Source organism: Emys orbicularis, chromosome 2 (assembly GCF_028017835.1).
Source record: "Emys orbicularis isolate rEmyOrb1 chromosome 2, rEmyOrb1.hap1, whole genome shotgun sequence".
Classification (NCBI taxonomy): domain Eukaryota; kingdom Metazoa; phylum Chordata; order Testudines; family Emydidae; genus Emys; species Emys orbicularis.
This window is the reverse complement of record NC_088684.1, coordinates 286782863-286799114: the sequence shown is the minus strand read 5'-3', so window position 1 is coordinate 286799114 and position 16252 is coordinate 286782863. Positions and strand designations below refer to the sequence as shown.

The 16252-nt window shown below is 47.5% G+C and overlaps 1 protein-coding gene across 1 annotated transcript in view; it reads right to left on the bottom strand.

Moving 5' to 3' along the window:
- Nucleotides 1–214: 214 nt before the first annotated feature.
- Nucleotides 215–16252, bottom strand: part of LOC135873869 (mitogen-activated protein kinase kinase kinase 3-like) — a 116101-nt gene continuing 100063 nt past the window's right edge. The window contains exons 11-18 of the mRNA XM_065398479.1: nt 12309–12376; nt 9884–9976; nt 8543–8737; nt 7647–7795; nt 6749–6880; nt 3568–3697; nt 2709–2886; nt 215–443 (exon numbers count right to left, since the gene is read on the bottom strand). Coding sequence (XP_065254551.1) covers nt 215–443; nt 2709–2886; nt 3568–3697; nt 6749–6880; nt 7647–7795; nt 8543–8737; nt 9884–9976; nt 12309–12376 — 1174 coding nt within the window. The remainder of the gene's footprint in view (nt 444–2708; nt 2887–3567; nt 3698–6748; nt 6881–7646; nt 7796–8542; nt 8738–9883; nt 9977–12308; nt 12377–16252) is intronic.

The following is a 16252-nucleotide window of genomic DNA, read 5'->3' as shown; positions in this document are numbered from 1 at the left end:
CAGCCACCCGTCTCCACAGTTAGATAGTCATAAGTGCAGCTTACAAAGGAAAACCGACACTGGCCCCCTAGCTTGCAATGAGGAGTGAAGGATCCCAACCCAGGCTGAGGTCTGCATTTCAGAGTGCAAAGGTCTGTGGGTCTGTTTTTTAAACCCCCCACCCCCCATTTCCTTTTATCTTCCACCTGCATTTCCCCTAACCCGCCGCAAGGGACTAGAGGCTGCAGTTCATGAATGAATGTCTTAGTAGGTCCTCTGCTGTGGGCCTCCGCTTCTCCTCCACAAAGATCTGCTTGAGGAAATTGCGGCAGGAGTCCGAGACGCCGTCTGGGAGCTGGGGCTTGGTCGGCTGGGTGGCGATTTTGAAAATGGCCGCCATGGCTTCAAATTCCGCCCAGGGTGGCTTTTCTGTTAACATCTCCACCACGGTGCAGCCCACGCTCCTGCAATGGAGAACAGAGGATTAGAAAAAAGGAAAGAGCAAGAGGATTAGAAAAAAAGACTTTCATCCAGCCATTGTCCTGGCTCATTCCCTGCCCCTAAACCTATCACCCAAAACTATTCCCTAGATGTGAAATTCCCTAAATTTAGGGCTATAAAGATATCACAGACAGATCGCTTTGGAAATGGAAGTCCTCTATTTAGGTGAAATTCGTCCCAGTGCAAAGGGCCAGCACATTGTGCCGATGGGAGAGCTCTCTCCTGTTGGCATAGAGCGGTTACACGAGCGATCTTACAGCTGCATTGGTACAGCTGTGCCGCTGTAAACTCTCTAGTGTAGACATCGCCTAAGGCCCATTTTCAAAAATGACTTAGGAGCCTGAGCCTCATTGAAAGTCAACGCTGAGAGGGAGCAATGCCTGAATACCTTTAAAAGTCAGAGCCAGACAGACTAAGGGTCAGATTTTTCTAATGTATGGACGTGCAGAGAGGTGCCCAGTGGGATTTTCAAAAGCGCCTAAATGGGTTAAATGAGAGTTAGGCACCTTTGAAAGCCATGCTAAGCACCTACCTGCAGCTTTAGATACCTAAATACTGTTGAAAACCAGGCCTTATGGGTCTTGCCCAAAGTCAAAGACTCCGTGGCAGAGCAGAGACTTGAACCCAGCCATCTCCAATCCCAGGTTAGAACCCTAACCACTGGGCCATCCTTTCTTGCTGCAGAATTAAGGTCCCATTTGCCGGGGAGTTCCCCAGGGCCTTGCTGAACTGGTACATAGGTTTGTGCTGGTCCTCTTCACAGGGGTGAATTTCCCCCCTTAACAAAGGGAAGCATACAGGCCTGAAAGGGTATGTCTACACTGCAATTAGACACTTGGCCTGTGCCAGCTGACTCGGGCTCGGCTAAGGGGCTGATTAATTGCGGTGTACACGTTTGGACTCAGGCTGCAGCCCAAGCTCTGGGACCCTCCCACCTAGCAGCCTGAGCTTTAGACCCTGCGCTGTAGCAGAGCTCAGGCTGCAACCCTGAGCCTGGACATTCACACCGCAATTAAACAGCCCGCTAGCCCAAGCCCAAGCCAGCTGGCACAGGCCAGCTGCGGGTTTTTAATAGCAGTGTAGACATCCCCAAAGAGGGAGCCAGCTCGCTGGGAATATTTTGTACCTATATTCGTTGGCAGCAGCCTATCTACCTTGTACATTATGTTTACTACCAAAGACAGCTGCAGCCAAACAAGGCTTTGCTCCCTGTCTGGCTTCATCTCCCATTTGCTTCTGGGAAGGAGGAGTCCAGAAGAAGCAGCCTGAATAATAAAAAAAAAAAGGGCAGAGGCAGGAAAAAGCAGGGCGGCTTCCCAGCCCTTGGGGTGGAATCCTAGCAGCGCGGCGTTTCCTCCGGCCTCATTTACACCAGCTTGGCAACCTTGGCTCATAATCAGAATGAATAAAACGTAGCTGCACTTCCCGCCAATCAGCTGGAACAGGTGGCAGTAAGGCTGTCTGCCAACGACTCCTCAGGCATTCTCCCCAGTGCGAAGCAGATACAATGGCTGGTTTCCACTGAGCCTGGTTGTTGGAAGAGTCAAGGGAATATGTGCTGTGCAAACAGTATTCTTGTAGTTCATTAGGGTGATGACTATTATTCCAGCTGTTCAGCCTCGGGGCCCAATCCAGCAAAGCTCAAGTATCCAAAATGTTCAAGAGTCGCCACCAATTTTGGATGCCTCCAGTTTTGAGATCCCACCTGCAAACCTCGACAGCCAGTTTTTCACCGCTCCTGCAGTTCCCAGGGGGGGAGGGTGCTCAGGGTTACTTGAAGGCAGATTCAAGGAATCTCCAGCTGGACGTCCAAAAAATTGGGGCACCCAAAATCAGCATCCAGGGTGGAAATTTCCAAAAGCAAGTAGGGATTTGGGGTGCTTCCATTTTTGGGTGTTCAGCCTGAAACACCGTAAAGGAGCCTGACTTTCAGTAGGTGCTCAGCACCCACCCTCTGGAAATCAGACCCTTTTTAAAGGTGTCTCAAGTTGAGCATCCAAAAAAAATCACTAATCACTACTGAAAATCTTGGTAGTCAGTTCTAACTATAAGCACACTGTTCCAGCCACTAACCCACACGGTCTTGCAAATGCTAGTTATACTGGTTGGCCTTGGAAAATTAACCGCTGTAATTCTCGAAGCGATGAACGGATACAGGCTACATTAGAAAATTGCAATGCTGACCCACTGCAGTGGAGATTTTGCCCTGGGATTACTTTGTTTCTTACCACACGTCAGCTTTCCTTCCATAGCCTTCTCCACTGATCACCTCTGGGCTCATCCAGTATGGCGTTCCGGTGACCGATTTAATTCCCGTTCCAGACATGCAGATGGTCTGGATGCGTTTGCTGGCACCAAAATCTCCTAGTTTCACATTTCCAGCAGAATCTCGCAAAATGTTGGCACCTAAGGGTCAAGCACAAAAACCCAAGAGATAAAATTGCAACCAGGGCCAATGCAGCTCCAGCAAGGGAAGGCTCGGGCAAAGGGCCAGCATCTTCAGAGTTGGAAAAGACGACATTTAGCTACATGAAGGCAGTATGCTAGGGACCTTTTTTTTTTTTTTTACTGGAATTTTCAAAGAGGCCTGTCTCTTAGTTCCCTGAAAATCCCACCCAAAGCGCTTTACACACCTTGCATCAACTCCGAAGCACCCCTGGGAGACCGTAAATAATTACCAATCCCCAATTAAACAGGAAGCTAAACTAAGTCACAGAAAAGGTACGGCCAATATCTTCCAAAAGTGGCTTCTGATTTACGGCAACTCAGCATGAATGTCCATTACCTCAGGCCTGGTGCTGAGCTCACACCATTGCAAAAGGAGCCAATGGGGGCTCTCAAAACGAGTATTCCCGATTGGACACTCAATATTTGGGGCACACACACCCCTCCCAAGTCAGAGGTCACTTTTGAAAATTCTGGCCTAAGCAACTTGTTCAAGACCACACTGCAGGCCCAAGGCAGAGCCAGGGCTAGAAACCATGTGTCTTAGCCTCAGAGCTGCACTCTGACCATAAGGCACAGAATCCTACTTAAGGTGCTACTAGATCAGAGCAGGAAGGCGATCTCGCAGTGCAATCTACTTACCTTTAATATCCCTGTGGACAATCATATTGCTGTGTAAGTAGAAGACTCCCTGCAGAATCTGCCTGGTGTACTTCCGGGTGACGTTCTCGGTCAGAGCACCATATGCTTTCAATTGGTCCTTTATGGAACCCTATTGGAAATGAAACGCATAGACACAAACCACAGGAGTGAATGATGCGTATTGTGTCATGTTGTCTTTTATATTTCTGTGACCGTTTTCTGAGAGACAAGGTGGGTGAGGTAATATCTTGTATTGGACCAACTTCTGCTGGTAAGAGAGACAAGCTTTTGGGCTACACAGAGCTCTTCTTCTTGATGTCTGGGAAATGTACTCAGAGTGGCAGCTAAATACAAGGTGGAACAGACCGTTTAGCGTAAATAGTTCAAGGTTTTCTGGTTTATAAAAAGCTTTACTGAATCTAACTGAGATATAAAAGAGGAATATATGAAATCAGAGACACTGATAAACATAATGGGTTATGAGTTCAATCCTTGAGGGGGCCATTTAGGAATCTGGGGCAAAAATCTGTCTGGGGATTGGTCCTGCTTTGAGCAGGGGGTTGGACTAGATGACCTCCTGAGGTCCCTTCCAACCCTGATATTCTATGATTCTATGATAATGGAGCAAGGATCATGCCTGAATTACAATATCCCCATGGGACAGATGAGGAAGGGCAGTATTGTACATACAACCCTTGCTAACTCAGCATAGTTCTCTATCCCCCTCTAGTGGCTGGATCACATCATTGGTCAGCTTGTTTGTGGGAAATTCGTCTATATAAGCATGATCCTCTCCACCACTTGAGCGAAAGGAACACGTCCATTAGTTTGGAGCTGACGCCGAGACTTCTACACATTGCCTAGACGCTGAAGTGGGACAAAGACACCTTCTCTTAGCATCACATTTCCCCGGGCTGGGGAAGCTCAGCTGGAGCTACTGACATCCACAGGCCTATATGGACAATCAGATGTAACAACATCCCTGGTTGGATCGCTGCCAGGATTGATCCTAGGAACGCTGGATCTCAAAGCATGAGTTTTTACTGCTGAAGGTAATGAAGTGGGTGCTTTAGCTCAAGCAACAGGCGCGGAGGCTTTTAGGTCTACAGCTCCCTGGCTCAATCTCCAGGTAAGCCAGCCAGAGTGGTTGTTCCATAGAGAAGATTTACACTAAAGGAGCTACCCAGCTACAGGACTCCAAATGCTGAGGAAGGATTCCATCCTGTCTGAGTGAAGCTTGTCCTGGCCCGTTCTGTGGATAGACAGTCTCCAGGGCTGTCAGTCTGGCATCGTTCATCCACTGGGGAGCAGCAGGGGTTGTCTGGGTTCTCTGCTCAGTCTCCCACTGACATTCTTATTGTCCCTGACCTCACCCCCCTGCAGCCTGAGCTTTTGCTCAGCCCTGGGTTCCTATTTTGCTCCTTCCCACTTTAAAGGGGGTGGCCAATGAAGTGCCAGTGGGAGGAACCTATCAGGGGCCCTCCCGCCCTACAGCTGGGTATCATCTGGGGTTCTGTCAATGTCCTCTGATGGAAAATCTTTGGTTAGGCATTTGAGCCCTCCACTTCTGTGGATCTCAAGTCTGTGGGGTGGGCGCTGGACATGAAGGATGCACTGAGGCAGGGCCCTTTTAAGGATCTCATCTTGTACTAGAATCAAATAGACCAGCCCCTTTCACCCTCAGTTAATTTAAAGGAGGATGCGGGTTGTGTGTGTGCGGAAGACACTCCAACAATGGTTTAAATGGGTGAATTACAAACGGACAGGCTATCGACACTGGCTAGAGCCAGGCAGGGTGCGGAAGGTCCCGCACAAGCAGCTAGACCCCACGCAGCCCTTGCCAAGCCAGCTGCATTAAATCAGAATCTCAGCCAGATGCAGCACTTCAGAACTGCTGCTCCGTACAGCTTGGGAGCTGGGCCTCTTCCACCAACCGTACAAAAAAAGCAGAGCCCTGGGCTGATGTTGTGAAATAAGCTGTTGCCGCGGAGTGAAAGTCAATCTTTATCTGGCCAGAGCGCTAGTTTATCAGAAGGAAAACAAAGATTCCGATCCAGGAACAGGAAACAGCCCCGGCACAAACGCTGGCTTCCTGGCAGGTAACAGACATGGGCATGTTGTAGAACGAACAGCGAGGGGACTGATTACACTGCACTGGGCTTATCCTTTTGGTCCCATGCCTGGGGGTTTATGTCAGGGATCAGAAAGAGCCTCCAGAAACAAATGGGTTCATGGGGCTGTGGTTAGAGAGAGGAGGTCGTGCTAGGGGGCTAGTTCAAATGGTCGTTCATGTGGATCTGGTGGGGGATTTTCTACCATGTTTGCCAAATACTACAGCTATTTGTGACTATATAATCGAATGGTCCCCTCTGGCATTAAAAATCTATGAATAAACATAGGTTTGCTCCCTCACAGTCTAGAGGACAAATCCAGAGATGATGTGTAAGAAGGTGTAAGTAACACAGGTGGGGCTGAGGGGGCCGGATCCTCAGCCAGTGTAAATCAGCACTGCTCTGTTTACACTAGCTGAAGCTCTGCTCCAGGGAGTCTATGCTGGTTTAACTTACGTGCTAAAGTAGTAAGAAAAGATGCAAGTTACATCCCCTGCGCCACCTAGCAGAACATTAAAACTTCTTGATTTTACATTGCCCCTGGAGATATTTCATTCTACAAGAACAGAGTCATGACCTGGTGACGTCCTGACATGATAAAACAGCATCGCCACGAGATGACTTGGTCTCCAAGGACAGGATAATTAGTAACGTTGTGTTTTCAACGTGCACATATCAGAATAAATAAATAACTCGTGATAGCTGTGTGCGGATCGTACTACAATTAACCTTTCCCAGAGTGCTTTGTAATAAATAACTAGGGATGGGCCCAAAGTCACAGAGATTAGATCCAGATCTGGATCCAATCCCAAATTCGGCCGTGTTCATATTCCAGGCTGTGTCACACAGATAGGGCCCTTCCGCAAAGTTCAAATCAGGATCTGACTGCCCCAAATTTCAGGGGTGTTTGGAATCAGGATTTTGATTTGGCCCATTGTAGACAAGGGCCAGGTTGCGAAATTTGACTCCAGATCCAAACTTCGCCTGAGCTGGGAGGCATTTGGATTCAGCTCTCTGGTTCAGGTCCATCTCTATAAATAACCACATGGGTTGGCTGCTGTCACACTTACCCCTGGCATGTATTCCACAAAGATAGACAACTTCCTCTCTTCCGGGTCCCGCAAGCAACCATAATACTGGACTATCCTGTCATGGCGAAGGGTCTTCAACAGCTGGATCTCACATTCTAAGGCATTTACCTCCTGCAACGATACAGAACGTTACACGATGAAAAGACAGACCTACGAACGTCGCATCACTGCAGAAATACTGCCACATTCAAGCTTATTCTCCTAGAGGATTTCTGAAGCACTGACTATATCCCTAGCGTTGTACAAGACCCAAGAAGACAGATGGCTGCTCTCCCAAGGAGGTTATAACCTAAAAGACAGACAGGATGCACTGGGAAAGGCAGAGAAGGGACTCTGCTTGGGATTGTTAGAGAGAGATGCAGGCAGGCAGGCAGAGATTTACTTATTCCCTTGTTTCTGAAGGGCAGCACCAAGCTTTCAGGAGGGGCGAGCATGAGGGAAAAGTAGAGGCTGGGCAAATGGGCTATCCAGAGATGGGAGTGGAGGGTGGTGAATGGAGCCCTGGGGCTGGCATCACAGAAGAGCAGAAAGGACAGGAGATGGCGAGAGATGAGACTGGCGACGCAGGCTGGGCTAGCATCATGCAGGTCCTGGAAGGGAAGATGAGTGGTCACTGGATGGCTTAGGCCATGGCAGGTGTCCATGGGCTCTGTGGGAAATCACAAACAGCTCTGAGCCAGGAGGGCCAGGACAGCACATACAGGAACTATGCACGGCATTCATGCATCGCCTAGTGGTGACATGGGGGACAACAGATGCCAGCAGACCCCATCTCAGGACCTCTATCCCACTCAGCAATATGGGAAGGGCAGGATGATTGTGACCCACTCGCACCCAGTTGCTCTTCAGGAAGGCTCAGTCCAGCCCTCACACTCACCTTGCTGGTCTCTTGACTGTCTGGGTCAAAGGGCACCTGCTTCACTGACAGCTCCCTGCCAGTGTCTGCGTCGTAGCAGAGATAAACCTCTCCGAAGGCCCCTCTGCCAAGGAGCTTCCCCAACCTCCAGTTCACTGGCGCCTGCAGGGCTGCAGGAGGGACATCAATGGCACAGTCAGGACACAGCATAGGGGTCACCGGACCCTTTGCAATGCAGATCTAAATCTGCTATGCAATGAGTGGGGGCACACAGAGTGCATTAGCACCTACCACGAAGAGCGACACTTAGAGCCTGATTCCCATCCCATTCACGCTGCTTTCACTCCACTGGCTTACCCGATTTACACCAGTGTAAGTGAGAGCAGGATCAGGCCCAAGGATGTACATTGATACAGGGCCTTCCCTCCTGCAAGGGCTGAGAATAATTTGCAGTGTAATGTTGGAGTCCCTTCCCTACCCCCCAGTGACGTGCAGCCACTGCTGGAGTGGAACACAAGCGATGGTTAACAGGGCACAGCACTGCTATGCGGCCATTCAGAGCAGGAAGTGGAGAATCGTTTATTCCACTGTAGCTGCAGGTGGAATGTAATTGCCCAGGATGGAATTTGGCCAGAACACCCTTATCTTTATGGAAAGGGCCAGGAGATCTTAAATGACCCTGAGCAGTCAGGGCTTTCTCTTGGAGCCGTCTCCCGGGAGCAAAGCGCCCCTTAACACCATGCTGGGGCATTGGTTCAGCACTGACTCAGGACTCAGAGGGAAGTGCCATCTGCTGATCCACCCCAGCCCCCGAGTTCTCCTTGGCGGTTTCCCCTCCACCAGCCCCGCCTGACCATACTTAGAAGACGAGATCACAGCCTGAGATTCTAAACAGCAACCTGTTGAAATTCACTCACAGTTCCTGGACTTGCTGGGGGACGTGCTGAAAACCTGCAGTCCCTTGTCACAGTCGATCCACCATTTGGTCCTGTGCGCCTCGTACTGTAAGGTGAGGAGCTTGCTGTCCCCGTTGAAGCTCTTTGTTCTGCTGGAAGGGACGAGCTGAAACCGATTCTCCTGAGGGACGTAACTCCTTGGGAAAGTCCTTCGGCCTTCGTGAGGAAAGCAGGAGAATTACTGACAAGGACATGCAACGTCTTGTCTCTCGTCATACACTCAGACCCTGTCTGGATTCAAAGTGGTACCTGTTTCAATTGCTTTGCTATGGAGGTGTAAATTGCAGCATTGTGCTCTAACTGCCCCATTGAGACGCTGCTGCAGTGTCCACACAGGGCAGTGAGAGCCCAACCCTTCACTGCACTCTGCGATTCGCATCCCCATAGTCCATGCTGCAGCACAGTGTAGACAAGTTCTTAGTTAAATGATGCAAAACCCTGCGTGGGCAGTTTTAAGTTGATTAAAACCTTCACTTAACTCGTCAAGGAATCAATTTAAAATAAATCAACATAAGCCAGATTTAAATCAAATTAAGTGTCTCCACACAGTGGTTTTCGCCAGCTATACAGGTTTAAAAAAAAAAAAATCACAGTGCAACTTGGAGTCTAATTCCCAGCGTACATTCAAAGTTCTTTGAGGCAGGGCTGGAGCACCTACAGAGAAAAATTAGCATGTGCTTAGCACCCACCAACAGCCAAGGCCCCCTCCTTTCCTCCCCACCCAGCGCCTCCCCTTGCACACCATGAACAGCTGTTTCACAGCATGCAGGTCGGCTCCAGGAGGGGGGGGGGGAAGGAGCAGGGACAGGGCACGCTCAGGGGAGGGGGCGGGAAGAGGCGGGGCGGGGGTGGAGTGGGGGGGGCATCGAGCACCCCCTGGGTACAGGGGAAGTCGGCGCCTATGGAAAGGGTCATCTGAGAGAACGGGAGTTAGGGCATGTCTGCACAGTGCTTTAGTCCACGCCAGAAGGTGCGAATTCTAACGCACACTAGCGTGTTGCGCACTAAGTGGCCCGTGTGGACCCTGCTAGTGTGCACTAAAAGTTCCCTAGTGTGTGTTAACATAGTCCCATTTCAAACAGTAACTGCATTAACACACACTAGGGAACGTACAATGTGCGCCAGCAGTGCCCACATGGGCCCAGAGCAGTTCAAGTGACTTGCCCGCGGTCACACAGGAAGTCTGTGGCAGAGCCAAGAACCGAAGTCAAGTTGCTCCTGTCCAGGCCAATGCCCTATTCCTTGGCTTAGGCCATCAGTGAGCTTTTCCCCCAAGCCCGCATGCACTGGTCATTGTCTCACCATCGCTATAGTCCTTGCGGCTCTGGGAAAGGTGATATTGTCTGGGGAAGGTCCCACCTTTCCCGAATCGCTCACAAAACGGGATATCGAAATCTGACAGGAGAGAAAGAGAAAAGTCTCCGTTAGATCAACTCCGTGAGGAACTCCTGGAGCATTTCTCATTGGAAGTTCTGTTTTTCACTTGAAAATGCAACGGAGAGACCAGGCAGAAGATTGTTCATTCCCAAGATGGGACATTCTCCATGGCTCATTTCTGAAATCTGCCCATCGCGGACAGAAGGCTGAGGTCAAAGGGGACCGATCTTGGCCCCAGGAAGCCAACACAAGCTTTGCCGGTGACTTCAATAGGAGCAGGCTCTGGTCCACAATATTTAAAGAAAGGCTCAGCAGCCCAGCTTATTTTTATTTCTTCAGATGGTTTGGCCCCATCACAATTGCTCCTGCCTCTTTCTAAGTTAGACCTGGCTTTCTTGGAGCCATAACTTCTTGTACGTGACTGAGAAGAGCCATTGTTCTGCAATGGGGTACATTTTCTTACGTCTGTCGCTTGTTTTCTTTTCTCATCTCTCTACTTTCCTCCTCCTCACATTGTCCCTGGTTGCCTCCATGCCCTGTTCTCCCTGCTCGACCCCACACATTTTCCCAGTCTTTCCTAACCCCTTTGCCACTGTCCTAATCCACGCCACAGCCAGTTTCTCCACCTCGTTAGTTAGAGAGCGGGGAATTTATACACAACTACGCTGGTTCTATTCAGGGTTATAAATCTCTCACTTAGGAAACGAATGAACTTCCATACTGGATCAGACCCAAGGTGTATCTAGTCCAGTATCCCATTGCTGACAGTGGCCAGTCCCAGATGCTTCAGAGGAAAGTGCAAGAACCCAGAGCAGGCAGATGTAAAATAATCTGCCCCTTATTAAGGGGTCATGCTGAGCCGTAAATGTTTGAGACTAGTTTAATTCCTGGAGCATGAGGTTTTATATAATCAGAATAACACTAGAGAGAGAAAATTAGGTTAGATACAAGAGATTACATTGGGTAAAAGTGCTAAAATTTGAGTTAAAATGAGATTACATGAGAGAGAAAGGGATGGATGGATGGATGGATGGATGGATAGGGATAGAAACATTAATAATTAGAAGTACAGGATGCCATCACTGGTAGCATAGAACACATTAGATTAAAATATCTTTAATTCCCTCCCCCTCATCTTTCACCTCCTGTTTTTCCCCTATCAAATCCTGACTAAACAGCTTATTCTGAAGGATTGTTTGTTTTAGCCCCGAGCCAGGAGCTGCTCCTTGGAGGCCATTTCTGGCATCGGCCTGACTTCAACATGATTTTACCATTACTCTAGCGCTAGGGCAGAGCACACAATGGCTGAAGTATGGGCAGCAAGAAAAGCAACAATGCCAGGTCAAGAGGTTAACGACAAGCCATGCGTGAGCAGTGATGCGGACTTGTGTTTTCAAGTGAAATGAATCCATTGCCACCAGGGACATATTAAAACTTCACTGCAAGTATTGACTTAAAGCTCAAGTTCCCTGGTTCGATCTCTAAGTGCTGCCTCAAGCCAAAAATGTGTTATCAGCTATCGGCAGATAGCCATGTGTCCATTTTTAGTAGCAAAAGTCATTACAGTACTATGAAGATTCCATGACTTAACCAGCTGGACATTTATGCTCAGTTGAGCATTAAGCTAAGATCCTTACAAGTTACCAACACACCTTTCCGTAATGGCATTTCCAATGTTACTGATTGTATCTCTTATTAATGCAAATGGAGAATTTTTTCCCCCTCTGCAGTATTTTGTAATCCAATAGCAACACAGGACATAAGAATCTGAAAGTGAGACTGATTAGAATCTGACTAGAAACAAAGATGAAACTGAGTAGCTTATTTTCTTCTTCCCAAATGAGAGAAAGGCAAGAAGTAAACAAACAGAACAAGCAGGAGGACCCAATCCTGCAAGCACTTACTACTAGCATAGGGCCTAATTCTGATCTCAGATCAGCTTTTACATTGGTGTATCTCCATTAACTGCAGTGGAGTTACTCCTGATTTAGACTGGGGGTGGGAGGAGGACGAAACTGATTTCAGAATCAGGCCCAAGAGGAGTGGAATCAGGCCCCATAGCATTTAGGATCCTCAATAGTCCTGTTCGCTTCAAAAGGCTTACAGTGATCGTTAAGCTTGGCAGTATCTGTTTGCAGCACTGGGTCCTTAGATTTTAAAATGTGTCTAGGTTTAAGAATTGCAGTGGCTACTTATAACATGAGCAGTGAAGCTGGTTTGTTTGTTTTGAATGATTTAACCCAGTAGTATTCCGTTCTGTCGACTGATTCACACACAGCTATTTTGAAAGCCCACCTTACTGCCGCATGGCTGTGCTATTACTTTGACATTAAATCCCACATATCCTTACCCAGGCAATCAAGACTGTCTTTGGGTTGGCTCTTCCTTCTGGGAACAGGGGTTTGGGTAAAGGGCGGGCTGTGGGAAAAGACAGAAACACCTTATTGTTTCAAACAGATCCAGTGATCAGAATCGCGTCTGCATTCATTATACATCGATAATATATTACATACTACTTTTACACAGAATGAGGCAAGATGCACTGAACTCCAGACGAATGTACTATGCAAGCTTCTTTCATTGAGGCCCTGATCCAGCAGAATACGTAAGCAAGTGCTTAACTTTCACCAGGGGCACTCAGTGGGAACACTCATGTGTTTAAAGTTAAGCATGTGCTTTGCTGGAGAACTCCCTGTCCGATGTGTGCACTGAATGAGGCAGGGATCCTGTGGAAAGAACAGCACAGGATCCTGTAATTGAAGACTGTACCACAGTGATGCATATGCACAAGAGAGCAGAATTAATGTCCTCATTTCTTGACAAGTGAGTGCTCAACTTTGCAACTTTCCTGGTCTTTTAACGTCACTTGATGGGCATGGAATTATACACTGACACCCCCGTCTGCCACACTTTGGACATATGAACCTGTAGGGGCTCCCTTTTGCTGTAAAGCCGGGAATAAGCTACTTGTTCCCTGCATTATGAAGAATCCTATGAGGTGCTTAGCACCCACAACTCCACTGAGTCTACTGGGGAGTGGAGGGCGCTCAGTATGTTAGAGAATCAAGCCTTCAAGCTGAGAACAGATCACTGGACAGGGATTCAGGCTTCCTGGGTTCTAGTCCTGGCTCTGCCATTGGCCTTGGGCAAGGCGCATTACCTCACTCTGCCTCAGTTTCCCCATTTGTAAAATGGAGATAATGATACTGACCTCCTTCATAAAGCGCTTTGAGATCTAATGATGAAAAGCTCTACATAAGAACTAGGTATTATTAATGATTTTGCTATGGAGAAAAATGGTAATTTTCATAAAGCATTTCTTAACAGCCCATGAGGAGCTTTCCTCTTTCCCCCCCATTGGTTAGCCTGCCTTATCGCCACCTCCGGAATAAGAACAACATTGTCTCAGATTCCAAGGCCAGAATTGAACTTGTGCTCATCTAGTCTGACCTCCTGTGTAACACAGGCCATAGAACTTCCCCACAATAATTCCCAGAGCAGATCGTTCAGAAAGACATCCAATCTTGATTTAAAAATGGTCAATGATGCAGGATCTACCATGGTCCTTGGTAAATTGTTTCAATGCTTAATTACTCTCACTGTTAAAAATGTATACCTTATTTCCAGTCTGACTTGTCTAGCTTCAACTTCCAGCCATTAGATTGTGTTAGACCTTTCTCGGCTAGACCGAAGAGCCCATTATTAAATATTTGTTCCCCAGGTAGGTACTTGTAGACTGTGAGGAAGTCAACCCCTAACCTTCTCTTTGTTAAGATCAATATATTGAGCTCCTTGAGTCTACCATGTCTAAGGCAGGTTTTCTAATCCTTTAATCATTCTCATGGCTCTTCTCGGAACCCTCTCCAATTTATCAACATCCTTCCTGAATTATGGGCACCAGAACTGGACACAGGATTCCAGCAGTGGTCACACCAGTGCCAAATACAGAGGTAAAATAACCTCTGTACTCCCTATTTGAAATTCCTGTGTTTATGCACGGTAGGATCACATTCTGCTCTTTTGGCCACAGCATCACATTGGGAGCTCATACTCAGCAGATTACACACACACCACAATCCCCCAAATTTTTTTCAGAGTCACTGCTTCCCAGGAGAAAGTTCCCCCTCCTGTAAGTATGGCCTGCATTCTTTGTTCCCAGATGTATACATCCAGCCATATTAAAATGTACATTGTTTGCTTGCGCAAGTGATCTAGCTCACTCTGAGTCAGTGACCTGTCTTCGTCATTATTTACCGCCCCCCCAGTCACTTTATCAGTGATGATTTTGTGTTTCCTTCCAGATAATTGATAAAAATGTTAAATACTGTACAGCCCAGAACAAATCCCTGTAGGACCCCACTGGAAACAGACTCACTTTTTGACGATTCTCTGTTTATAGTTACTTTTCGAGACCTACCAGTTAGACAGTTTTGAATCCATTTAACATGTGCCATGTTAATTTTATATCATTCTAATTTTTAATCAAAATGTTGTGTGGTGTTGATTTGTATTATGCACATTACCCTCCTTTAAAGTATTTGCTCTATAACTGTAAAAATGTTTGCTCTGTCATTGTAAATCTTTGAGTCCTGTATCAGCTGCTCCATTATCTTGCCTAGGATCAATATCAGGCTGACAGCCTTACAATTACCTGTGGTCATCCCATTTACCCTTTTTAAAAATTGGCACATTATCTTTCTTCCAGTCTTCTGGAACTTCCCCAGTGCTCCAAGACTTGTTGAAAATCAACATTAAAGGTGAAGCAAGCTCCTCGGCCAGACCTTTTAAAACTCTTGGATGAAGTTATCTGGAGCTTCTGATTTTAAAAATGTCTAACTTTAGTAGCTTCTGTTAAACATCTGTAAATACTCCTGCGGGAATTCTGGGCCACTGCACATGCGCAGAATTCATGTGCTGCACAGAATTTTTTCCCCCTGCAGAAAATACATTCTGCCAGAAAGATGCTGCAGTTATGTCTTTTGCTCATCAGGGGTCACTGTGGCAGCTGAACAGAAAGCAGCTGCTCCCGGGTGGGCACAGCTCCAGCTGTGGATAAGGAAGAGAAAGAGGCTGTCTTCCTCACAGCACCCTGCCCATTGGGCCAGGTCAGGAGGCATGGGATATGGGAGTGGGGGGGGAGACGGACAGCATGGGGCAGATGGACCTGCTGGGGGATCACAGACTGGGGTTCAGAAAGGCTAGTGGGGGGGACAGACTGGGGCGGGGGGCTGAATGGGAGTGTGGGCACAGGGACACATGGGGATGCAGGGAGGAGGGGTGGCTGAATGGGGGTGCAAGGACACATGGGGTTGGGGGGGATGTGGGCAGCTGTGCTTGACTAAATAAGAGGCATGGGGTCAGCAAAGGTCTGCATGGGGGAGGCGCCCTAACAATTCCTCCCAGCCCAAAAAAACAACCTGTTTCAGACTTCCACCCACCCCCAACATCCCTCCAAGTTCACACCCAGCCTTCTTACCAGCAATTACTTCCTTTTCCCTCCGCTCCTCCGTTACCTGACTCCCCCAAGCCTTTGCACTGCTTCTTAGGGGTGTGGGAAATACATTTCTGTATTGTCATTTAAATGAATTACTCAAAGTTTTGTATTTATATGCCTAGTAGGGAATCTATTTGTCAAAAAACATTTCCTGAATCTTTTTTGTTCTCTATATTGTTAGACATAGTTGCTGACAATATTTTGAAATAAATGATCAAAATAATTGAAACTGGCATGATTATATTGTGTTATTTTGACAAAATATGCAGAATTTTAAAATATTGTGCGCAGAATTTTTAATTTTTTGGTGCAGAATTCCCCCAGGAGTACTTAAAGTCCATGAATTCTTCATGCCTCTTCCTCTTTCTTCCCTCATCTCAAAGAACCTCCACACCACCTCAGCAGTGCTGGCGCAAGAGCCTTCTCCTCTGAAGCTCCTGCCATGTGAACCAGCCTCCCTATTTCTTTTATTTCAATTATATTCCTCTGATTTCAAATCTCAGCTGAAAATAGCCTTTCCTCATTGCCTACAAGGTGTCTCTTGCTTTCTGCCTCATCTTGCTCTGATTATTTAACTGCATTAGTCACTGTAGCTCCATGAAGCAGTTTGAGGTAGAGTTAGTGTAAAAAATGCCATGCAGAATGACAGCGTATTGGGACTTTGATCAGTGATGACTGCTGAGTTCAGACTGAGTTTTCATTCTAAACTTTATTTGGACTCTCTTATAAGGTCCTCAGAAAAAAATCCCTCTGAGGTGAAGTGCCTGGAAGGAACTGAGACAAGATGGCTTTGAGTCATG